Source organism: Geotrypetes seraphini, chromosome 3 (genome assembly GCF_902459505.1).
Source record: "Geotrypetes seraphini chromosome 3, aGeoSer1.1, whole genome shotgun sequence".
NCBI lineage: Eukaryota > Metazoa > Chordata > Amphibia > Gymnophiona > Dermophiidae > Geotrypetes > Geotrypetes seraphini.
Window position 1 is genome coordinate 287,677,641 of NC_047086.1, and position 26,007 is coordinate 287,703,647.

At 48.2% G+C, this 26,007-nt stretch overlaps 1 protein-coding gene across 1 annotated transcript in view; it reads left to right on the forward strand.

The window, feature by feature from the left end:
* HNRNPU (heterogeneous nuclear ribonucleoprotein U) overlaps positions 1 to 26,007 on the forward strand; it is a 145,398-nt gene that overhangs the window by 56,237 nt on the left and 63,154 nt on the right. The window contains 4 exon segments of the mRNA XM_033936173.1: positions 1,936 to 2,199; positions 12,094 to 12,213; positions 12,354 to 12,482; positions 24,438 to 24,606. Coding sequence (XP_033792064.1) covers positions 1,936 to 2,199; positions 12,094 to 12,213; positions 12,354 to 12,482; positions 24,438 to 24,606 — 682 coding nt within the window.

Below are 26,007 nucleotides of genomic sequence, written 5' to 3' on the forward strand. Positions count from 1 at the left end.
GAACTGGGCCAGTCTGGAGAGTCTAAAAGAAAGAAAATTAGCAGGTAAGAAGAACCTCATTTCTCCTTATCTGGCTGTTTATATTTGAACTGAAGGAGACGGGTGGTAAGAATTGCGTATTCTATTGGTTGATAAAGAAAAATAAAATATCTAACTGTTGGTCATTATTGATATTTCAAAGGATGAATTCTAAGTTCAACCACAGTTGCCACTATCCAAAGGAAGTTTTGGGGGTTATACACATAGCAACCAGTAGAAAATTGCATAATTTGGTTCTTAGGTATTGTATTGTATTGTATTGTGTGTGTATGTGTATAGATAGATAGATATAGATATATAAAATGTTTCCATAGGCAAAATATAAAAAAAGGAATTACAAAAATAAAGGTGGTATATTTAATTACTAAAAAAGCTATATGATTTAGTCTTCTAGGTTTTACAGTGGAATTTACAATAAAGAAATTATATATACAGCTAAAGCATTAAGAGCCAGCCTAGTAGAAATAGAAAGATAGTAGGGGTGTGGTGAGGAAAGTAAACTGTGTTTTCCAGGTTCCTGTGTGGATTGATATGCATGTGTTTGTGTATTTGTGCTTTGTGTGCTTGTGATTGGAAATAAGCAAGAATGTATTTTGAAAGGTCCAATTACTTCTTTTTTTTTTTTTTTTTTGTAATTCTTTATTCATTTTTATAACTTAATCAAGTGCATCAAAAGGTATCAACCATTATAACTTAAATATATCACTTGAAATTCTACAATTCTTCATATTAAATAGAATTATCCCTTTCCCTCCCATCCTTTCAACATCTCATAACGCTTATACCATATAATAATATCCCCCTACCCCATTGTTACATTTGTACAAATCAGGGAAAATAATACTTATTCTTTGCAATAATTTGTTAATGGCCCCCACACATCTTGAAAGTTATTAAAATTTCCTTTCTGAATAGCTAATGTTCTTTCCATTTTATAAATATGACACACTGAATTCCACCAAAAACTGTTGTTTAATCTATTCCAATTTTTCCAATTGCGTGTTATTTGTTGTATGGCAACTCCTGTTAAAATAAGTAAGAGTTTATTAGTTTTGGAAGATATTTGGCTCTTAGCCCTCATAGACATTCCAAATAGTACTGTATCATACGATAATGCCACATGATTTTCTAATAAACTATTAATTTGGCCCCAAATTGATTTCCAAAAATCCATAATAAATGGACAATAGAAAAATAAATGGTCTAAAGTCCCTGCTTCAAGATGACATCTATCAGACTTAGAGCAATCTAATTTTTGTAAATGAACAGGGGTCCAGAATGCTCTATGAAACAGAAAAAAACCATGTTTGTCTCATAGATGCAGACATTGTACATCTCATCCTCCAAGACCAAATTTGTGGCCATTGAGACACAATAATCTGATGCTTAATCTCAATGCTCCAAATGTCTCTAAGACTAGTCTTTGGTTTTTTATTCATAAATCCAGATATTAATTTGTACCACTGAGCGGCCTGGTGTCCTAGGAAGTCCACATGAAAGCATAAGACTCCAAACTATATTGATTATTTAGATTTTTCCACTCAGGGAACCCCACCTGAATGGCCTGCTTCAGTTGCATCCATCTAAAACTTTGTGATTTATTAAGGCCATATTTATGTTGCAACTGACAACTCAAGCAGTTTACCTTTGGAAATAACATCTTCTAATACACGTATTCCTGCAATCATCCAATGTTTCCAGATGACCTTAAATCCGCCAATTTAAATCTTGGAGTTCAGCCATGTAGTTTGATTTGTGAATTGGAATAAGTGTTATATTACTCACATATCTTAATGTTTTCCAAGTGTCTTTCAAGTGTTTTGAAGAACCTGATTTGTAACAAAAAGATGTGGATGTGGGCTGTTAATGGTCACTTTTCGCTTTATATTTTTAAAGAACCTTGAAGGTGATGAAATTGAACTTTCCTATGCAAAGAACGGACAAGATCTGGGTGTTGCCTTCAAAATCACCAAGGAGACCCTGGCTGATCAGGCTCTGTATCCACACGTACTCTGCCACAACTGTGCAGTGGAATTTAACTTTGGTCAGATGGCACAACCATACTTTCCAGTACCTGAAGCCTACACGTTTATTCAGAAGATTCCACTGGAGAATCGGGTCAGAGGTCCAAAGGGACCTGAGCAGAAGAAGGAATGTGAGGTACTTGTCATAGAAGGGAGTCGTTGATATTTTTTTTTTTAATGTTTTGGAATAAAACACTATTAAATTTCTTTAACAATATTGCATTTAAAGTTTACAAGATAACAGCTTGTACTGCTTTAGCATATCTGGGCCTCTGCTTCCACCCTTCTTTTTGAAAAGGTGTGTTATACGAGAAGTAGTTCAAGGCTATTGCTATGTACCAGGATGGGCAACCTGTGGCTTGTGAGACCATGGGAAGTACACACAAGAAGCATTAACCAGAGGTTTGGCAATTTTAAATACTGCAGCTTGCAAATATTTTCAGAATAACCACACTAGCAGTTTTTTCCCTAGTTTTAGTTACATTTTTATTTATCACAGGTCTGCAGGGTTCTGCATTTTCAGTTCCAACATTAGGTGATGTTGCAGCCCACTAAGGATAGTACTAATGTTCATGTGGTCTTCTATATATAAAAGTTGCCTATCCTGCTATATGGAGTGCTGCAGGCATATGCATAATGCTGCTGTTTCAGAGCTTTATTTTTAATTTATTTACTACCTTTTTGAAGAAAGTCACCCAAGATGGTGATAGAAGATGATCAATCTGGACATAGGCATTAGACAATATTAACAGAAAAAGTATTCAAATAACTTGATATTCTTTAGTACTCTCCAGACCAGTAGAGGTTAATCTTTATGAATGGGTATATATCCAATCATATACCCAGCAGGTGGAGACTGAAAACAAAACTGTGAGATAGTACATAAGATATCCCCTTCTCTATTCTCATCAGTCTACTTCAGTCTCTAGCAGGTGTTGAATGATCTGTATCCATCTCCCTTGGTAGGGCTGTTGAAATTTGTTTAGGGGGTTTCTAGTCCCTGTTTTTGGCCGGACAGAGCTTGGGCGGGCCCTGTTTGGCGGTCCGTCTGACCTCGGGGGTGTCAAATCTGGCGGGTCTCGAGCGGGGTCCCTCCCCCCACTTCCTCTACCTCCCCACATTTTTTTAGAGGAGCCTCAGCATAAAGCCTTGCCCCCTAAATCAACCAAGGCATATTGGTTTGAGAGCCTGTGGAGTCTGTTCTAAAAAAAAAAAAAAAGTCCTGAGGTAGTGTCGGTCTGCAGGATTGCTTCCCTGTCAGTTTACTGTATTTTACTGTATTTTTGCACTAACCGGCACTTTTATTCTAGCTAGGTTGTGTATGGAGCAATTGTGCCCTTCTCCGGGGGAGTGTGACACAATTTGGTCCAGCCGTGAGGCACTTGCGGCCGGCCTGAACTCGGCGGTTTGGGCCGGTGAGGTGGTGGAGCTCCGTCGGCTGCAGGTGCCCAGAGCTCCCCGCTGATGGTACCTTGCGAGTCGGCTGGGTGCAGTGGGGAAGCCTGGTCTTCCCCAACCGCCTACGGAGGGATTCCCCGAACCACCGACGGTCAGGTTGCAAAGGATTCCCTCTCAGCTGATTTTTTTGACAGCTGATGCCGACTTGCCTGTTTTAGCGGCTGTGACAGTTCAGGCTTCTCAGCCGCTACAGGCCATGGAGGGAGCATTTTTGACGGGAACTTCGCCATTTTCTCTGTCTGGCCCCTCCATTTTGTCTTCGACCTCAGGTGACCTTCCCCCTGTATTGCAAACGCAGGGGTAGGTTTCAGCAGGGACCCCTGCTGGGGCAGGGAGTCCCTGGGGACCCCCAGGGTTTTTTTCCCCCTGATTTAATTTCTTTCTTTATGCAGACAGTTGAGGGTCCCACGTGTGCCCGGGGGGTTTGGGGGGTGGTTTTCCTTCCGCACTCCCTGTGGTTTTGCCTCCCTCTTTTTTCGTTTGGCGTCCACTCTTCCTTCTCCCTCATCCATGCGCCCGCGGGAGGGCTTGGATTGCGGATTGGTGGTCGGAGGAGCGTTTTGGCATGAGTGCGGACCTGGCCGCTTTGGTGGGCTTCCAGGATCCTCTAGAGGGGACGGCCGCTGGCAGCGGTGTGTCAGGTTTCCCGTCTTCCAGCGCAGAGGCGTCCGTGGTGCGCTTTTATTTAGAGGGATGCGCTTTTAGACTTGATTTAGCAGGTCTCGGTGCTGCTTTTTTGACGATGCACCACCGGAGACCCCGCGTATGAGGTCCCCTCTGCTTCAAGGGGTCTGTCCTGTTTTTCCGCTCTTTTCCTGTGGATCAGGATTTTTCGGGATATCGTGCTGGCGCAGTGAATTTCGCCAGGGGCGCCATTTCGGTTTGCGCACACCCTGGCTCGTTGGGATCCCATCCCGAGGGGGATCGGGCTACCTTATTTTCGCCAATGGTGGATGCGGTGGTCTCAGTGATTGGTAAGCGGCATACCGTGCCCATTGCGGGCGGTTTCTGCCCTTAGGGTCTCTGAGGAGCGTACATTAGAGACACTTCTTAAGCAGAATCTTGATGTCTCTGCCTTAGGGGTCCAGGTGGCTATTTGTGTGGGGCTGGTGGCTCACACCGTGTTTCGGTGGTCTGAGCTTGTCCTGGATCTTGAGTCTGATGTCTGGTCCTTTGTGGATCAGGAGGTGGTGAAGATTGAGATGGCTGCCTCGTTCCTCTCGGATGCTCTTTCTGACTTGGTGCGGCCTGTGGCTAAGTCTGGGGCTTTTGGTGGCCGTGCGCTGTACCTTGTTGCTTCGTGCTTGGTCGGCGGTTGCCGCGTCCAAATTTAATTTCCAAAAATTTCCCTTTCGGGGGTCGTTTTTGTTTTGAAGAGGACTTAGATAAGTTGGTTCAAACTCTGACGGTCTCTGAGATGCCCCATCTGCCTGAGGACCGTGCCCACCCAGTGTCTCGGGGTGGCACTGCCTGGGGGCGTCTGCGGGTATTTTGCAAGTTTCGCCCTGGGCGTCGGACTGCATCTTTTCAGGCTTCCGGTTTTTCCCCGGGGTCGGTTGGCTCAGCGCATGCAGTCCTTTCGGGGGGCTGAGAGTTCCCCCGCCGGTTTCCCCGCTGCCCGTCCTGCCCGATGGCTCTTTGCTGGCGCCCCTTTGGTTCTGGTGGGTGCCTGGCTGCGCTACTTGTTTCCCAAGTGGGCCAATCAGTGGGTCCTGGGGGTGCTGCGGGACGGTTATGTTCTGGAGTTTGCCGCTCTAGGCCAGATCATATCTTGCCTCTCCGTGTCTGGGAGACACTAGCCTTTTGCCAGACCCTTCAGTACTTGCTAGATTTCAAAGCGATTGTTCCAGTGTCCCCTCAGGAGTGCGGCACCGGCTGGTATGCCATTTCCTTTGTGGTGCCCAAGAAGGAGGGGACCTTTTCAGCCCCTCCTCGATTTAAACAGGGATCATCAGGGCTCTCAGAATTCCCTCTTTTCGCATGGACACACTGCAGTCTGTCCTTCTGGCGGTTCAGCCGGGGGAGTTCCTGACTTCTCTCACTGTGACGGCGGCCTACTTGCATGTTTCCTTTCGGTCCTCTCAACAGCGCTTCCTTCGCTTTGCGATCTTGGGTCAGCACTTTCAGTTCTGTGCGCTTCCCTTTAGCCTGGCCACGTCTCCCCGGACGTTCACCACGGTGATGGTGGTTGTCGCAGTGTGGCCTTGCAGTCGGAGGGCATTCTGGTGCACCCCTACCTGGATGACTCATTGGTTCGGGCACAGTTGGTTCCTCTATACCTTGAGACAACTAAGATTAATCAGACCATATTTTCACCAATACCTCTTTGCCTTAATTGTACAACTGATGATACTACCGCAACTGGACTATTGCAACTCCATCTACATGGGAATCAACACCGCTCTAATCCACAAAATGCAACTCATCCAAGACACTGCTGTTAGACTAATCTTCAACCTGAGAAACTATGACTTGATTACAACCTTCACCAGGCAACTGCACTGGCTACCCATCCCATCACGAATAACCTTCAGAACTTCATGCATCATTCACTGCATACTTTACGGAAACTCCGTGGCTCCTCTCATCCAACTCTTCTCCAAGGCATGGTCTGCTTCCCGCAGAAACTTCAACAGAATACTTTTAAATCTCCCTCCCACAAAAAATCTTCAATACAAACGTGTTTTCCACTCCATTCTTACCTTTCTAGGAGTAAAAACTTGGAATGACCTTACAGAAATGGCCAGAACAGAACCTAACCACAACATATTCCGGAAAAAACTGAAAACTCATCTATTTGATACTTAATCACCTGTATCCTCTCCTTCCCTCACCACCCCTCTCCCTACCCCCTCCTACTTACCTCTTCTCTTCTCCCCCACCTTTCCCCCCTTCTTCCTTGCTCCTCTCTCTAAGTCGCCTTGAGCCTGCCTAGGTATGAGCAATGCAGAAATAGAAGATTAGATTAGATTAGCTCTTCATAAGAACATAAGAAGTTGCCTCCGCTGGGGCAGACCAGAGGTCCATCTCGCCCAGCGGTCCGCTCCCGCGGCGGCCCATCAGGCCTATTGCCTGAGCAGTGGTCCCTGACTATTTCTATAACCTACCTCTACTCCTATCCCTATAACCTACCTCTACTCCTATCTGTACCCCTCAATCCCTTTGTCCTCTAGGAACCTATCCAAACCTTCTTTGAAGCCCTGTAACGTGCTTCTGCCTACCACAGCCTCCGGAAGCGCGTTCCATGTATCCACCACCCTCTGGGTGAAAAAGAACTTCCTAGCGTTTGTTCTAACCTGTCCCCTTTCAATTTCTCCGTGCCCCCTTGTACTTGTGGTTCCCCATAATTTGAAAAATCTGTCCCTGTCTACTTTTTCTATGCCCTTCAGGATCTTGAAGGTTTCTATCATGTCTCCTCTAAGTCTCCGCTTCTCCAGGGAGAACAGCCCCAACTTTTTTAGTCTGTCAGTATATGAGAGATTTTCCATACCCTTTATCAGCTTAGTTGCTCTTCTCTGGACTCCCTCAAGTACTGCCATGTCCTTCTTGAGGTACGGCGACCAGTACTGGACACAGTATTCCAGATGTGGGCGCACCATTGCACGATACAGTGGCAGGATGACTTCCTTCGTCCTGGTCGTGATACCCTTCTTAATGATACCCAACATTTTGTTTGCTTTCCTTGAAGCTGTGGTGCACTGTGCCGACGCCTTCAATGTTGTGTCTACCATCACTCCCAGGTCTCTTTCAAGGTTACTTACCCCTAGCAGTGATCCCCTCATTTTGTAAGTGAACATCGGGTTCTTTTTCCCTACATGCATGACCTTGCATTTCCCTATGTTGAATTTCCCTTGCATTTCCCTATGCATTTGCCACTTTTTGGCCCACTCTTCCAGTGTTGTCAGATCCTTTTGGAGATCTTCGCAGTCTGCCGTGGTTTTAACCCTGCTGTATAGTTTGGTGTCATCTGCAAATTTAATGACCTCACATTTTGTTCCCGCCTCCAGGTTGTTAATGAATATATTGAACAGGAGCGGTCCCAGCACCGACCCCTGCGGAACTCCGCTCTTGACCCATTGCCAGTCTGAGTAATGGCCCTTTACTCCAACCCTCTGTTTCCTGTCTGCCAGCCAGTTTTTGATCCATCAGTGGACCTCCCCTTGCACCCCGTGGTTCCATAGCTTCTTAAGCAGTCTTTCGTGTGGTACCTTGTCGAAGGCTTTTTGAAAGTCAAGGTAAATGATGTCTATGGATTCCCCTTTATCCACCTGGCTGTTTACCCCCTCAAAGAAGTACAATAAGTTTGTGAGGCATGACCTACCCTTGCAGAAACCATGCTGACTCGACTTTAGCTGTCCATTGTTTTCGATGTGTTCACAGATGCTGTCCTTAATCAGCGCTTCCATCATCTTTCCCGGGACCGAGGTCAAGCTCACCGGCCTGTAGTTTCCTGGGTCACCCCTTGAACCTTTCTTGAAGATGGGCGTGATATTTGCTATTTTCCAGTCCTCCGGGATCTCTCCAGTTTTTAACGATAGGTTGCATATTTGTCGAAGTGGCTCTGCTATTTACGTTCCTTAGTTCCTTGAGTACCCTTGGTGAATGCCGTCCGACCTGGCGATTTGTCGCTCTTTAGCCTGTCTATCTGCCTGAGGACATTCTCTTGGCTTACCTCTAGTTAGACCAGCTTATCATCCTGATCTCCATTTACGATCTCTTCGGGTTCCGGAATGTTGGTTGTGTCTTCCCTCGTGAAGACTGACGTGAAGAACTCATTTAACTTGTCAGCTATCTCTTTTTCCTCTTTTACCACTCCCTTTCTGTCTCCATCATCCAAGGGTCCCACTTCCTCTCTTGCTGGTTGCCTCCCCTTAACGTACCTGATTTGAAGTTTGTTGCTTCCCCCGCCAGTCTCTCTTCATATTCTCTTTTTGCTTTCCTAACCACTCGGTGACACTCCCTTTGGTGTTCTTTGTGCTCATTTTGGTTGTCCTTTGTTTGGTCCTTTTTCCATTTTTTGAACGATGCTTTCTTGTCACTTATCGCCTTTTTCACTGCATTTGTTATCCACACTGAGTTTTTTGTTCTTTTTTTTTTTTTTTTGCACCCTTTCCTGAACTTGGGGACGCACAGGTTCTGTGCTTCGTGCACAGTGCCCTTGAGTAGGGTCCAGGCTTTTTCTACGGACTCCATCTTCCTTGTGTTGCCGTTGAGTTTCTTTCCCCACCATTTTCCTCGTGGCATCATAATTCCCTTTTTTGAAGTTGAGTGCCGTCGTTGTGGTTCTTTTCACTTTTGATGATCCAATTTCTAGCCTGCACTGGATCGTGTTGTGATCGCTGTTTCCTAGTGGGGCTAGTACCGCCACCTCCTTTGCGGGTCCCCCTAGTCCGTTGAAGATTAGGTCAAGAGTGGCATCTCCCCATGTTGGTTCCATGGCCAGCTGTTCCATGAAACAGTCCCTCGTGACCTCCAGGAAATTGGTCTCCCTCGTGCAGTTTGAGTGCCCGATATTCCAGTCTATCCCAAGGTAGTTGAAGACCCCATCACCACCACACTTCTGCTTTTGCATACCTGCCTCAGTTCAGCCTCCAGGTCCTGGTCGATTTCTTCCGGTTGTCCAGGTGGGCGATAGAACAAACCCAATTTTATGTCTGCTCCAGTTCCTCCCGGTAGCTTAACCCATAGTGATTCCAAGCCATCCGCCTTTACTGTTGTTTCCATCCTGGTTGAGGGTATGGAGTCTTTTATATATAGCGCTATTCCTCCACCCTTTTTGTGTGTCCTGTCTCTCCTGTAGAGTTTGTACCCTGGTATGGCCACATCCCATTTATTGTCATCAGTCCACCACGTTTCTGTGACTCCAATTATGTCTAGGTCCTTCTTGCTGACTATGACTTCCAGCTCTCCCATTTTGGCTCTTAGGCTCCTAGCATTAGTGTATAGGCAATGTAAGTCCCGGTTGTTTGCCCTCTCTGCTGGTTTTCCTTGTGGTTTGGCACTCCTGCTGACCCCCTCATGGGTTGCCAGTCCCCGAGCCTCGTCTCGGTCATCCTCCTCCTGCGGTGTGTCTGTTTCGTCCTCAGCCTGTTTCCCCATTTTTGGTTGCCTCTCTGGCTCCCGTTGTTCTCTGTTGATCCTGCTTGCTAGTTTCATTTGTGCCCTGGGCCCCAGCATTGCGTCCTTAGGTCCTTTTTCCAAAAATTCCCACCCAGTCCCGGGCCCTATTTTACAATGTCCTTGCTCAGTATCCTTATTTGATACTATTGTCCGATGTGTCGAGGTCAGATCGACTATCGGCTTTCCCCTTCTCCTCAGTTTAAAGCCAAGTCAATGACGCTCTGGACGTTGCGTGCCAGCATCCTCGTCCCAGCCGTGCTCAGGTGCAGTCCGTCTCTCCTGTAAGCCTGTTCTTCCCCAAGAAAGTTGTCCAGTTCCGAACAAAGTGGAACCCCTCCTCTTCGCACCATCTCCTCAGCCAACCGTTTATTGCTTGTAGTTCGCTCTGCCTCCTTGCGTCCGCTCTCGGTACTGGCAGGATCTCTGAGAAGGCTATCTTCCTTGTCCTCAGTTTCAGTTTCCTCCCCAGGATCCTGAACTGGTCAGTTAGTGTAGTCCTGTTGTAGTTCCTCCTGCGGACGTTGTTGGTTCCAATGTGGATTACTACTGCTGTCTCCTCCATCTCGGCTCCCTCCAGGATCCTCTCAATTCTGTCGATGACTTCCTTCGTTCTTGCCCCTGGGAGACATGTCACTAGTCGGTCCTCTCTCCCTCCGGCTATGTGACTGTCCACCTCTCAGGATTGAGTCTCCCACTACGATAGCAGATCTCCCCTTCCTCAACTGTCTCTCTGGTCTCAGGTCTGTGTCAGTGGCACAGTCCGCTAGTCCTTCCTCCGGGGCTCTGTTGGGTCTCCACCTCATCTGCCTGTCCAGATCCTCCGCAAGGTCCTACTCCCATGGCGTCTGGTGGATTCTGTCGTCCAACTGTTGGTTCTCTCCTGGTGTGCTGGTGGTCCTGTGCCTCCACCATCCTGCAGGCCTCCTCGATGAACTTCTCGAGCTCTCTAACTTGTTCCATGATGTGGCTCTCCCTGGTGGTGTCTTCAGTTGACCAGCACTGTTCCTCTATAGATATAAATTATTGCTTTGGATGCCTGCCTAGCACATCTCTGTCTTCGGATGTAGGCTTGTGCTTGGGATGCCTCCTCCGTTTATATCCATCTTCACATATGGCGTGCCGCTTTGTGGACTCCTGTCTTCTGATGTGCAGTGCAGCATTGGTTCTCGTGTCTTCATCTTGGGTATGTTGACTGGATTCTACAGGTTGATCTCCTTTATCACATTCTTATCTTCGCTTCTCTAGGGTGCAAATGCGCACGCCTTTGCTAGCATGGCTTCTTGGACATGGCCTTGCTGGTTGATGGTTTAGGCCAGGAGTGTCGAATGTCGGTCCTCGAGGACTGCAATCCAGTCTGGTTTTCAGGATTTCCCCAATGAATATGCATGCGATCTATTAACATACAATGAAAGCAGTGCATGCAAATAGATCTCATGCATATTCATTGGGGAAATCCTGAAAACCCGACTGGATTGTGGCCCTCAAGGATCAACATTATATATCTTACCTGATGTTCGTTCCTTTAGTCGCAGCAGATGAATCCCCATAGACATGGACTTGTGGCTGACCTTGAGGTGGATTCAACTGCTGTGAGGAGGGAGTCCTCTGCCGAGGAGCATCTTCAGTCGGTGTTTTCTTACGAGGAATACTGGCGTTCTTGTGAGTAAACCATCACATATATGCCAGAGGTCAACTTGTGCTCTCTATGTCTGCCTGCTGGTAGGTGGACTTAACCCACTGGTCTGGATTCATCTGCTGTAACTAAAAGAACAAACACTATCAGGTAAGATATATGATGTTAATATATTTATTTTCATTATGCTCATGGAAGATCAGAGTTTATTCTACACTTTAAATCATTTTGTGCTCATTTCCTGTTCAGAATTTCCCATTGTTTGGCATTCCCTCTGGATCTGGGTAGAAGATTGTCATGATAATTTCTTCTTTAGCTCCATCCTGCTGATGTTTTATTCATTTTTCAACATAGCAACAAGTATCCTCTCACTAAGTCTTTAGTTATAAGAATGATATTCTTTTTATTCCAGAGTAACTAAATTGACCATTGTGTAATGGTAGCCAGTATACTTCATTCTTACATTGCATCAAAGCTTGAACTGCTGCTTCCTATCATTTTTGCCTGTGTATGAGGTCACAAATGGATGAACATGATCTCCCTGAAGGTTCCTGCTATATTTAGTTCAAGGACGCCTACAAATATGATACCTGCAAGCCTTAGGGAGATTTTTGACTAGCTTAGTCTAAAAGTAACTCAAACGTAAGGGTATATGTTGAGCATTTTTTTTTTCTTTTCAATCCAGAACAGGACCTTTTTAATACATACACTCAAGTGTTGTACCTAGATATATATATCTGTATACCATGAATAATAGCAGGTTTGCATGGGGTCTAATTAGTTTTTCTCCTCCCTTCCTCCCAATGTGTGTTGTAAAAGGTTGTGATGATGGTTGGTTTGCCTGGAGCAGGAAAAACAACATGGGTTTCCAAACATGCAGCAGAGAATCCTGGGAAGTACAATATTCTTGGCACAAATACCATCATGGACAAAATGATGGTATGTAATGGAGCTTCCTGTTAAGAGCACATTTTTTTGGTTTAAAATAATTTGGCAGATCAATAGTGTTTTTATTAAGTTAACTAAACCCATATGTAGGAGGTGTTTAGACTGATCTCTTAATCTTCTTGTAACTGCAGGTGGCTGGTTTCAAGAAGCAGATGGCTGAAACTGGAAAATTGAACACACTGCTGCAGAGAGCCCCACAGTGTCTTGGCAAATTCATTGAGATTGCTGCTCGCAAGAAAAGGAACTTTATCCTGGATCAGGTGAAGACAACACCTTATCTATATAGATGATAGTTAAAGGGCAACTGGGGGAATATTCAAATGAAACATTTCTTAGCATCCTCACCAGAACAATCCAAAGCCAGTAGGTTTATGTCCATCCACCATCAGGATGGAGGTAGAGATTATAAGTTTGTGAGCTCAACCCTGAGAGGGCAGTGTACAGCTCCACACTATTTATCTCCAGCAGGTAGAGGATGGCCCTATGTGCATCACTTGAACTTCCCTTCCTTTTGGTCTTCTATATCTCTCTCCTTCCGTAGTCTTGCATTTGTCTCCTTCCTTCTCCTCTCCCCCTCCAGTTTGGCAATTTTCTCATGTGCTGCACCCTATTAGGACGGAGGAGTGTTTCTGTATTGCTCCTCTACCTGCATCATAACCCCCCCCCCCCCTCCCTTTGTGGTATCTGCTACCTCTCTCTTCCCTCTGCTGCAGCTTTTGATCAGCAGCTTAAACTCACTGCTTATCTCAGGACAAGCAGGCAGCATATTCTTAACTGATGGGTGACGGCACCGACGGAGCCCCGGTAGGGACAATTTTAGAGTGATTGCACTCTAAGAACTTAGAAAGTTCTAGTTAGGCCGCACCGCGCATGCGCGAGTGTCTTCCCGCCCGACGGAGGCGCACGGTTCCCAGTTTCTTAGTTTCGCGGAGCTAAGAAGATGCGTTTTTTTCAATGGCCATTGAAAAACTTTTCCTTGCCTTCTCGCTCGCACGTTTTTTTCTTGAGAGTTCCTCTCCCTTCTTTTTTGATTCTCCTTTCTTTTCAAATTAAAAAAAACAAAACAAATTTATTTTTCTTTTTTCCGTCTCGCCCCGTTGGGGCCTGTTGCCACCATCGAAGCCTCCGCCTTCGATTTAGCGGAGGCCGTCTTTACCTTCATGCCTCCGCAGCCGGGCTTTAAGAAGTGTCAACGGTATGCACGTCCCATCTCCCTGACCGACCCCCCACAATTGGTGTTTACAGTGCCTGGGTCCGGATCACAGGGCTTCTTCTTGCACCCCTTGCGCTTCTCTTAAAAAGCGCACCTTAAAAAATAGACAAATTCAGCAAAAACTGCTTTTTGGTGCCGATATGACTGATTCCTCGGCATCCACCCCGACGTCGGCAGCCCCTTCTAAATCGGCACCGACTTCTTCAACACCGCATGACATCGTTCCAGTGTCGCACCCTCCAGGTAAGTCAGCTAAGAAGCCTTCCTCTTCCCTGGAGAGGCCTCCGGTCGCTCCGGCAGAGAGTCCAATCCTGTTGACCTCGAGGCACCCTCGTAAACGCTCCGCCCCTATAGAGGTGAGTGCATCTTCATCGGCCTCCTAATCCTCTGGGCGTCGAGCGGCACCACAGGTACCACAGAAAAAGAAAGCGATACCGGTGCCTTCTTTGGATGATCGTATAGCGGCCATCCTCCAAGTCCAGCTCAAAGAGCAATTACAGCAGCTTCTTCCTGCTCTGTTGGCACCGAACCTTCCAGTCCCGGTCCAGTCTGAGCCTCTGGTACCAGTCCGATCTGATCTGCCGGTACCAGCTACAGAGCAGCCTCTCTTATCAGTTTCCACTCTGTCGGTACCGGTGCATGCCGCCTCTTCGCTTTCTATGCCTGTGTTATCTGCAGAAACCAGAGGCCTGCATCGTGCCGTTCAAACGACATCTGAACAGCCACAGCCTTCTGTACATTCCCGGCACCTGTCTCGTCTCACTTCTCCGGGCACCGCTTCTCTGCGGTCTGGGAAGTCGGTGCGCAAAACTTTACATACTGAGCCTTCGACACTGGGCTCACGAGGTCGAGATTGTCAGGTACGAGATCCTGATCTGTGGGACGACTCCGAAGAACCTCTGGTGTCTGATGAGGAGGCTTCTTCGGCTGAGGATGATCCCTCTATCCGGGAACCTTCTAAACCTGATAAGTCCTCCTTCACACACTTTTTGAAGGAGATGTGTGACTCCCTCTCTATACCTTTGGAGGCTGAATCCAAGAAATCTAACGCATTCCTTGAGGCTTTAGACTTTGATCAGCCTCCAAAGGAATTTCTTAAATTGCCCCTCCATGACATTTTGAGGGAAACTTTTTATAAAAATCTGGAGACACCTTTAACTATCCCTGGTGCTCCTCGCAAGTTAGACACTTTATATAAGGTTATTCCCATTCCGGGCTTTGACAAGCCCCAACTCCCACATGAATCCTTGCTCATAGAGTCTACTCTCAAAAAGACTTCGGGCACTAGTGTCTTTGCTTCTGTCCCTCCTGGCAGAGAGAGAAAGGCCATGGATAACTTTGGCAAGCGATTATATCAAAATGCTATGCTGGCCAATCGCTCAGGTAATTACGCCTTTCATTTCTCTTTTTACCTGAAGCACCTCATTCAACAACTGGCTTCCTTTTAGAAGTATCTCCCTGAACGGAAAACACTTTGATTTCACCAATATACTTCCAGTTTGTTACAGCTCCAAAAGTTCATGGTCCATTCTATTTACGACACCTTTGAACTGACCTCAAGGGCTACGGCATTGGCTGTTGCTATGTGCCGTTTAGCTTGGCTTAGGGTTTCGGAGCTCGATCTCAACCACCAGGACCGCCTTGCCAATGCGCCTTGCCTCGGGGATGAGTTATTTGGAGACTCTCTAGACCAGGGGTGCCCAATAGGTCGATCGCGATCAACCGGTAGCTCGCCAAAGCAAAGTGAGTCGATCACCCAGGACTCACTTTGCCTTGCCGATCTATCGGGCCGATCAGTCTTCCTCTCCACAATGTCAATTCTGCCTTTGGAGAGGAAGTTCGGGCCAGCCAATCGCTGCCTGGCTGGTCGGAACTTCCTCTCCGATGGCAGAATTGACGTCGGGGAGAGGGAATGCTGGTCGGCCCGAAGCAGGAAGAGCATGGGTCGGCGTCGGCTTTGGGGCCTGTTATCCATTGGTGGCGTTTTGGCTCCTGTTCCCCGATGGCAGTGGCAGTGGCTTGGGGAAGGGCAGGGAGAAAGAAAGATAGGGGGCAGGCAGGGAGACAGAAGGAAAGAAGAAAAACAGAAAAAAGAAAGGGAGCATGAAGAGAGAAAGAAAGATAGGTCAGGGAGAGAGGAAGAAAAAGTTGTGGGAGGGAATGAGGTGTGGAGGAGAGGAAGCATACAGGCTGAAAGAAAGATTGGATGCACAGTCAGAAGAAGAAAGTGCAACCAGAGACTCATGAAATCAGCCAGCAGCCTCGTGCTCAACAGCAGCAACCGGTGAAACCTCCTGCCCGACCTAAGTCTACTCAACCCTTTTGACTTAATTCTCCAGGGCCTAGCCAGTCTGCCACCATCTTCCCCTCTGCCTCATCCCATAGGAGGCCGTCTTCCTACTTTCCTCAGCCATTGAGAGCTCATCAGTTCAGACTAGTGGGTTCTAAACATCATTCGCCATGGCTATTCTCTCAACATTCAGACTCTTCCCACCCACAGTCCTCCAAAAGAGTCTGCTTTGAACACATCTCAGTCCTCCCTCCTCCTTCAGGAGGTCCAATCCCTTCTTCTTCTGAACGCCATCAAAGAAGTTCCTCTAGATCAGAAGGGGCAGGGATTCTATTCCCGATATTTTCTGGTTCCCCAAAAAACCGGGGACCTCAGACTCATATTAGATCTCATTGTGGTGGCCGCTTTTCTACGCTCTCACCATCTCCAGGTCTTCCCTTACCTGGACGACTGGTTAATCAAGGCTCATTCGTCTCAGGCAGTGGCTCTGGCTACCAACCAGACCATCCTTTTTCTCCAAATTCTGGGGTTAGAGATCAACCTGCCCAAGTCCCATCTCATCCCCACTCAGCGACTTCAATTCATCGGAGCAATCCTAGACACTGTTCTCATGAGGACGTTTCTTCCATCCAACCGCCTTCAGACCCTTCTTCATCTCTGTCAGCAGGTACTCCCACAGCTTTCTATCTCTGCGAAGCAAATGATGATTCTCTTGGGTCACATGGCTTCGCACATATTCACCTGCGTACCCCTCAATGGGCCCTAGCTACCCAATGGTCCCAGGAGACGGATCCTTGTTCACGATACATATCTGTGACATCGTCTCTTTGACAGTGTCTAGAATGGTGGTTGACATCTTCAAATCTCTCCAGAGGTCTTCGGTTCCATCTGCCTCCTCATCCTCTGGTCATCACCACAGACGCGTCCCCATATGCCTGGGGAGCTCACTTGAACGATCTTCAAACTCAAAGTCTTTGGACTGCCCAGGAAAAGAAACACCATATCAATTTCCTGGAGCTCAGAGCGATGTTTTATGCCCTCAAGGCTTTTCAGCATCTCCTCTTTCCTCAAGTACTACTGCTGTGCACAGACAATCAAGTTGCAATGTACTACATCAACAAACAGGGTGGGACGGACTCTCGCCTGTTATGTCAGGAGGCTCAAAAGATTTGGTCTTGGACGACAGCTCGCCAGTTATTCCTGAAAGCTGTCTACATTCAGGGAGAGTAGAATTCCTTAGCAGACAAGCTCAGCAGAATTCTCCAACCTCACGAATGGACTCTTGATCCCTTGACTCTTCAGACCATTTTCGCTCAATGGGGCACTCCTTAGATGGACCTTTTTGCTGCTCCTCACAATCATAAACTGCCCTGGTTTTGCTCCAGACTCTACTCTCCTCATCGTCTGGCGGCAGATGCATTTCTCCTAGATTGGACCAATCTATTCCTTTATGCCTTTCCCCCTCTACCTCTCATGTTATGAACCTTATTCAAGCTCAAGAGGGAAAAAGCCACCATGATTCTCATCGTTCCACGGTGGCCCAGTCAACATTGGTTCTCCCTTCTTCTTCAACTCAGTTCCAGGGAGCCCATACTTCTTCCAGTGTTTCCTTCTCTGCTTACTCAGCATCAGCAGTCCCTTCTACATCCCAACCTCCAGTCTCTGCACCTGACAGCTTGGTATCTCTCGGGCTGAGCTCGTCTCACTCTCTTCTTTCTCAGCCTGTCCGTTCTATTCTTGATGCTTTCAGGAAGCCGGCCACTCTTCAATGTTACCAACAGAAGTGGACCCGGTTTTCTTCCTGGTGCTTTCGGCATCATCATGATCCAACTTCACTAGCAGTAGAACTTGTGTTGGATTATCTTCTTTCTTTGTCTAACTCTGGTCTCAAGTCTACTTCTATCAGAGTTCACCTCAGTGCCATTACTGCTTTTCATGATCCAGTTCAGGGAAAACCTCTCACAGCTCATCCTTTAGTTTCCAGATTCATGCGTGGGCTTTTCAATGTGAAACCACCTCTTAAGCCCCCTCCTGTTGTCGGATCTTAATGTGGTTCTTTCCGCCTTAATGAAACCTCCTTTTGAACCATTGGCTACGGCTCATTTCAAATTTCTCACTTGGAAAGTCATCTTCCTTATTGCTCTTACCTCTGCCAGGAGGGTCAGTGAGTTGCATGAACTAGTTGCAGATCCACCTTTCACAGTCTTTCATCATGATAAGGTGGTTCTCCGTACACATCCAAAGTTTCTCCCTTAGGTTGTCTCTGACTTCACCTTAACCAGTCCATTGTCTTACATGTATTCTTCCCGAAACCTCATTCTCATCCTGGGGAACAGGTCTTGCATACGTTGGACTGTAAGCGTGCTTTGGCTTACTATTTGGAGCGCACTAAACCTCACCGCTCCTCTCCTCAACTTTTTCTATCTTTTGATCCCAATAAATTGGGTCGTCCTGTTTCTAAGCATATGCTTTCCAATTGAAATTGGCTGGCTGCTTGCATCTCCTTCTGTTATGCTCAAACCGGACTGATACTGGAAGGTTCTGTCACGGCCCATAGAGTTAGAGCTATGGCAGAATCTGTGGCTTTCCTCAGATCAACTCCTATTGAGGAAATCTGCAAAGCTGCTACTTGGTCCTCAGTTCAAACTTTTACCTCTCATTATTGTCTGGATGCATTCTCCAGAAGGGATGGTCACTTCGGCCAATCTGTTTTACAAAATTTATTTTCCTAATGGCCAACCTTCCCTCCATCCCTCTTTTTGTTAGCTTGGAGGTCACCTATCAGTTAAGAATATGCTGCCTGCTTGTCCTGGGATAAAGCACAGTTACTTACCGTAACAGGTGTTATCCCAGGACAAGCAGGCAGGTATTCTCACTAGTGGTGGTCATCCAACGGAGCCCCGATACGGACATCTCGCAAGCATACTTGCTTGTAGAAACTTTTAGAAGTTTCGAGTTGCCCACACCGCGCATGCGCGAGTGCCTTCCCGCCCAATGCACCGGGCGTGTCTCCTCATTTCTTTCTTTTCCGCGGAGCTGAGAAGTCTGTCTTCGACTCTCTGCGTGAAGTTCCTTCACTTATGCCTTCTGTGCCCGAGGTTTTGAGTTTTTTGGGCTCATTATCGTTGGCTCACGTTGCGTTTTCTTGTTTAAAAAGGAAAAAAAAATTTCTTTCGACCGGGCAGGCCACGTGGCTGCGGCCCCGCGGCTTTGATCTTGCGGCGGAGCTTTTTCGGCCCATGTCCCGGCCTGTTACCGGTTTTAAAAGGTGTGTCAAGTGCCAGCGCGCGATTTTGTTGACGGACCCTCATCGACGCTGTCTTCAGTGTCTGGGGCCTCAACATCTTCCGAAATCATGTCGGCCTTGCTCCACACTTACAGCACGTGCTTTTAAGTGTCGCTGTGTTTTGTGCGACTTGCTGTTTAGCATGGAGGCGTCCCCGGAGCTGCCCTCATCGCAGAGCGCCACGTCTTCGACTTCCGCTTCAACATCTTCGGCCTCGAGACTGCTGAAGCCTGCCTCGTTCATGCCAGCTTCGACTCAGATGCCTGCTGCGGTGCCTTCCGCTGTCTCCTCCGATCAGGTAGCGCAGCCTCCCATTCCTCCAGTGGTGCTCAAGGTGCCCAAGGCTTCTAAGCCCAAGGCCCCTGGCGGCCGAGTTAGCGATGTCCGTACTGGAGGTCCCATTGCTGATGCGGATCCCTCTTTGCTGGCTTCGTTTCATGCCATGATGGAGAAGCGATTTGTCGAGCTCTTTACTAAGATTGGACCGTCGCTTCTCTCCCAGATCCAGCCTGGGCACGCGGAAGCCTCCCACGAGGTCGAGCCGCCTCCGGTGCCTCCTCGGCACACACTCTCACTGCTGGGAGCAGAGTCTCGGCAAGTATCTGGTCTGGCTTCGGGGCATGCCTCGCAAGGAGCAGAGTCTTTGCCCATGCCACCTTTGGAATCGATACCCTCGATGCAAGGCCTAGTTCTCTTGCCTAGACCGGAGACTTCCTCCTCGATGCCCAGCCTCGAGCCCTGGGGAGTGCCTCATGAGATGCTTCGAGACTCCATACTCCATTCCTGCGATCCCAGGGAAGTTGGATACTAGGTACCGCACGGTACACCATAAGGGCTTCGACGGGGCGTAGCTCTCTCACCAGTCCCTATTAGTTGAATCCTCCCTGAAGCGGTCTCATCCCTCCCAGGTCTATGCCTCCACTCCTCCTGGCTGGGAGGGTAAAACCATGGACAGATTTGGCAGGCGCATTTACCAGAACTTGATGATGGCTTCTCGAGTCCTGAATTACAGCTTTCATTTTGCAACCTACTTTGAGTTTTTTCTATTCATTCTTCAAAAGTTTTTGCCCTATCTGGACTCTCAGGCTCGCTTCGAGTACTCGGAGGTACTGCGTCGTTGTCCCAACTCCGCTTGCAGATGATGCAATGGTCTTACGACGCTTTTGAACTCTTGGCCAGAGCGGCTGCTTGTTCGGTGGCCATGAGACGCTTGGCATGGCTTCGGACCATTGATATGGACCCGAATCTCCAGGACAGGCTAGTGAACGTTCCCTGTGCGGGAGCGGACCTTTTCGACGAGTCCATCGAGGCGGCGACGGAGAAGCTGTCCAAACATGAAAAATCTTTTCAATCTATTCTCCGCCAGAAGCCCAAGCCTGCTATCTCTCGTCCGTCTCGTCCGCCTATGATTTATCAGAGGCGCTACCCGCCGAAGCAGGCCCCCCCACCATCCGCCCGCCTGTGAAGAGACAGCACTAGCTGAAGCCCCAACAAAAGCCTCAACCTTCTGCTGTCCCCAAGGCTCCCCAGCCTTTTTGACTGTCTCTTAGGAAGCATAACTTCCATCGTTCTGCCCTCCCCGCTTTTTCCCATCGGAGGTCGTCTCCATCATTTTTACCATCGATGGACGACTATTACCACCGACCTCTGGGTCCTTTCCCTCTTAAGAGAGGGATACTCTCTTCAGTTCCATCATGTTCCTCCGGAACATCCTCCAAGAGAGTATCCTTCCAACTTAACCCAGACCGCCCTTCTTCTTCAGGAAGCTCAGGCTTTGCTCCGGCTTCGTGCCGTTGAGCAGAACAGGGGTTTTTACTCCCGGTACTTCCTTGTTCTGAAGAAGACGGGCGACCTGCATCCTATTTTGGACCTCAGAGTGCTCAACAAGTTCCTGGTCAGGGAGAAGTTTCACATGTTGACCCTGGCTTCTCTCTATCCCCTCCTTGAGCAGAACGACTGGTTATGCTCCCTGGATCTCAAGGAGGCCTACACTCATATTCCCATCCATCCGGCCTCCCGTCAATACCTCAGATTTCGGGTGGGACACCTTCATCTTCAGTACAGAGTGCTTCCTTTCGGCCCAGCTTCGTCTCCCAGAGTCTTCACCAAGTGCCTGGTTGTGGTGGCCGCAGCACTCAGGAACCATGGTCTGCAGGTGTTTCCCTACCTCGATGACTGGCTCATCAAGGATTCCACGTCTCAGGGGGGCCGTCCGGGCCACTCAGAGGACAATCTGGTTTCTACAGAGTCTGGGATTCGAGATCAACTTTCCCAAATCCCATCTTCAACCTTCACAGACTCTTTCCTTCCTCCTCAGCGCCTGGCGGCTCTTCTTCATCTTTGTCATTCGGTCTCTTCTCACCCGTCCATCTCGGCGAGACACATGATGGTGCTCCTGGACCACATGGCTTCTACGGTTCACGTGACTCCTTTTGCCAGACTTCACCTGCGGATTCCTCAGTGAACCCTGGCTTCTCAATGGTCGCAGATCTCCAACTCTTTGACTCGTCACATTCGGGTCACTCCTGCTCTGATGCAGTCGCTTCGCTGGTGGATGCTCTCTTCCAATCTTTCCAGAGGTTTGCTGTTTCACATGCCTACCCATCAGAAGGTCCTCACGACCGACTCCTCGAACTATGCTTGGGGGGCTCATCTGGACGGTGTCCGCACCCAGGGCTATTGGATGAGTGCGGATCGTCTGTGCCATATCAATCTCCTGGAACTCAGGGCGATTTTCAATGCTCTCACTGCTTTTCAGCATCTGCTTCACGACATGGTGGTCCTCATTCGTACGGACAATCAGGTCGCCATGTATTATGTCAACAAGCAGGGAGGCATGGGCTTGGCCTCCCTCTGTCAGGAAGCTCTGAAAGTTTGGGATTGGGCGATTCGCCACAACGCCTTCCTCAAAGCTGTCTACATTCAGGGGGCGGACAACTTGAGTCGTCTTCTCCAGCCTCACGAATGGACTCTCCATTCCATGCTCCTTCATCAAATCTTCTCCCTGTGGGGAACGCCTCAGATAGAACTCTTTGCAGCTCCCCACAACTTCAAACTGCCTCAGTTCTGCTCCAGGATATACACTCCTCATCATCTCGAGGCAGATGCTTTTCTTCTGGACTGGGGGAATCTCTTTCTGTATGCGTTTCCTCTCATTCAAAAGACTCTGGTCAAGCTCAAGTCCGACCGGGCCACCATGATTCTGATTGCTCCTCGGTGGCCCAGGCAACCTTGGTACTCCCTCCTTCTGCAACTCAGCCGCAGGGAGCCCTTCCTTCTGCCAGTGTTTCCATCTCTGCTTACACAGCATCAGGGATCTCTGCTTCATTCCAACCTGCAGTCGCTACACCTCACAGCTTGGTTCCTCTCAGCGTAACTCCCCTTTAGTTTTCACCAGCTGTGCGGGATGTTTTGGATACTTCAAGGAAGCCTGCAACTAGAATGTGCTATTCCCAGAAATGGACTAGATTCTCTACTTGGTGTTTTTCTCAGCACAAGGAGCCTCAACATGCCTCCTTGTCCTCTGTTTTGGACTATCTTTTGCACCTGTCTCAATCTGGCTTCAAGTCTACATCGATCAGAGTCCACTTTAGTGCAATTGCTGCTTTCCACCAGCCTCTTCAGGGGAAACCTCTTTCTGCTCATCCTGTGGTTTCCAATTTCATGAAAGGACTTTTCCATATCAGTCCTCCCCTCAAACCGCCTCCTGTGGTTTGGGACCTCAATGTCGTTGTTTCTCAGCTCATGAAGCCTCCATTTGAACCTCTTAACAAGGCTCCTCTGAAATTTCTCACTTGGAAAGTGGTGCTTCTCATTGGCCTCACTTCTGCCTGTCGAGTGAGTGAACTTCAAGCATTGGTTGTGGATCCGCCCTTTATAGTGTTTCATCATGACAAGGTGGTCCTTCGCACTCATCCCAAATTCCTCCCCAAGGTGGTCTCGGAATTTCATCTGAATCAATCCATTGTTCATCCTGTGTTTTTTCCGAAGCCGCATTATCATCCTGGAGAATCAGCTCTTCACACTCTGGACTGTAAACGTACTTTGGCTTTCTACCTGGAACGCACCAAGCCTCACAGAACTGCTTCTCAACTTTTCATCTCCTTCTATCCGAACAAGTTTGGACGCCCTGTCTCTAAGCGCACCATCTCCAAATGGATGGCGGCTTGTATCTCTTTCTGCTATGCCCAGGCTGGATTACCATTTCACAGTAAAGTCACAGCCTCTGTAGCTTTCCTCAGATCGACACCGATTGAGGAGATTCGTAAAGCTGCCACTTGGTCCTCGGTTCATACCTTCACCTCACACTATTGTCTGGATACCTTCTCCAGACGGGATGGATAGTTTGGCCAAACAGTATTACAAAATTTATTCTCCTAAGTTGCCAACTCTCCCATCATCCCATTTGGGTTAGCTTGGAGGTCACCCACTCATGAGAATACCTGCCTGCTTGTCCTGGGATAAAGCAATGTTACTTACCGTAACAGTTGTTATCCAGGGACAGCAGGCCACATCACATCCCACCCACCTCCCCTGGGTTGGCTTCTCTGCTAGCTATCTGAACTGAGGAGACACGCCCGGTGCATCGGGCGGGAAGGCACTCGCGCATGCGCGGTGTGGGCAACTCGAAACTTCTAAAAGTTTCTACAAGCAAGTATGCTTGTGAGATGTCCGCATCGGGGCTCCGTTGATGCTGTCACCCACTAGTGAGAATAGCTGCCTGCTGTCCCTGGATAACAACTGTTACGGTAAGTAACATTGCTTTATCCAGGGACAGCAGGCAGATATTCTTACGTCCCACCCTCCTCCCCGGGTTGGCTTCTTAGCTGGCTTATCTTAACTGGGGATCGCGTGCCTCCGTCGGGAGGGAAGGCACTCGCGCATGCGTTGTGCGGCCTAACTAGAACTTTCTAAGTTCTTAGAGTGCAATCACTCTAAAATTGTCTGTACCGGGGCTCCGTCGGTGCCGTCACCCATCAGTTAAGAATATCTGCCTGCTGTCCCTGGATAACACCTGTTACAGTAAGTAACTGTGCTTTTTGGTACCTCTGCAAGCTTTCCCCTCTTCAACTTCCTGTCCCAAGAATCAAAGGCAGTGTGTTTAAGCTGTCGGCAACCTGAAGATTGTAAGCTGCAGCATGGGGAAGGGAGGTGGGGTGCTAAATTGGCAGCAAGCTTGTCTTCCTCTGCAGCACCCTATTGAGTTTGCTGCAGCACTCCACATTGCTATGGCACACAGTTTGGAAAGTGCTGCCCTAAGGAATAATCTGGTACATACATTAAAGTGGCTGAGTTGTAGTGAACTTGTTTTAATCTAGTAGGCTGACTTTTTAGAAAGCTATAAATGGGAGTCTGGTAAAAAGGATGTTTTATATGAAAAGACGTTTGTAGGCATCATTTCCTGAGATGTTCCTTTATTCCCTCAGACTAATGTTTCTGCAGCTGCTCAGAGGAGAAAAATGTGCCTCTTTGCAGGCTTTCAGCGCAAGGCAGTTGTGGTGTGTCCAACAGATGAAGAATACAAGTTGCGGACACAAAAGAAGGCAGAAGTGGAAGGGAAAGATCTTCCTGAGCATGCTGTTCTTAAAATGAAAGGTTAGTATTCCCAGGCTGAGATTTGAAATGTGTGTGCACTGTCTTCTCCCCCACCCAGGAATTGTTATCCATTTTGTGTTCAACAATTGTAGAGGGGCTTTTCTAAGTGAGAGACAGTAGTGCCTATTACCCTGTTTTTCCAGTGCAATAGGTGATAGATTCTAAACCAAGGGTGCCCAAAAGGTCAATCGCGGAGCCCATCCTGGGCTCCGTGATACTCATGTTGCCTTTGTGTTCTACTTGTATCTCGACGTTGTAAACAGGATGCAGAAGCTCCGGGCCGACCAGCCGTCCTCTCCCCGATGTCAATTCTGATGTTGGAGAGGAAATTCTGGGCCAGCCAATTGCTGCCTGGCTGGGCTGGAAATTCCTCTCTGACATCAGAATTGACGTCAGGGAGAGGAAGGCTGGTCGGCCCGGCCCTTCTGCGTCGGGAAGCAGGGAGACCTTGGGGCAGCGGGTGGCTTGGGGGGCCTGTTCCCTGATGAAAGCAGTGGCTTGGGGGAGGGCAGGGAGAAAGAAAGAAAGGGTACAGGCAGGGAGGCAGAAAGAAGGGGGGGCAGGGAGACAGAAAGAAAGGAGGGCAGGGAGACAAATGGGGCATGGAGAGAGAAAGAAAGAAAGGGGGCAAGGAGACAGAAGGGGGGCAGGGAGAAAGAAAGGGGAGGGGGCAGGGACAGAGGAAGAAAAAGTTGGGAGAGGGAATGAGGTCTGGAGGAGAGGAAGCATATAGTAGGCTGAAAGAAGGGAAGAAATATTGGATGCACAGTCAGAAGAAGAAAGTGCAACCAGAGACTCATGAAATCACCAGACAACAAAGGTAGGAAAAATGATTTTATTTTCAATTTAGTGATCAAAATGTGTCCGTTTTGAGAATTTATATCTGCTGTCTATATTTTGCACTATGGCTCCCTTTTACTAAACCGCAATAGTGGTTTTTAACGCAGAGAGCCTATGAGCATCAAGAGCAGCGCAGGGCATTCAGCGCAGCTCCCTGCACTAAAAACTGTTGCGGTTTAGAAAAAAGGGAGGGGGTATATTTGTCTATTCCCTAGCAACAGCAGCAGATGAATCCAGAGACCAATGGGATAGCACACATTTACCAGCAGGCGGAGATAGAGAAACTGATTAACAGGTGGTCCCATTGGCTAGCACTCCTCCTGTATCTCCAGTATTCTCTGTCTCCCAGCAGGAAATGGTCGCTATTCAACTAGCTCCTGAATTCTGGCTGTGATTGGAACTTTATTTTCTTCTGTTGAGGTTTCTGTTCAGTGAGCTGGCAATGCTATTTCTCCTGTTGAGATTTTCTCTTCAGTGAGACAGGGGTGTCCGGCTGAACGGTGCCGGCTTTAGGGGTTTACACCTGGGCCCCCCCCCCCCAGGTCCCTGCCTCACCCTCCC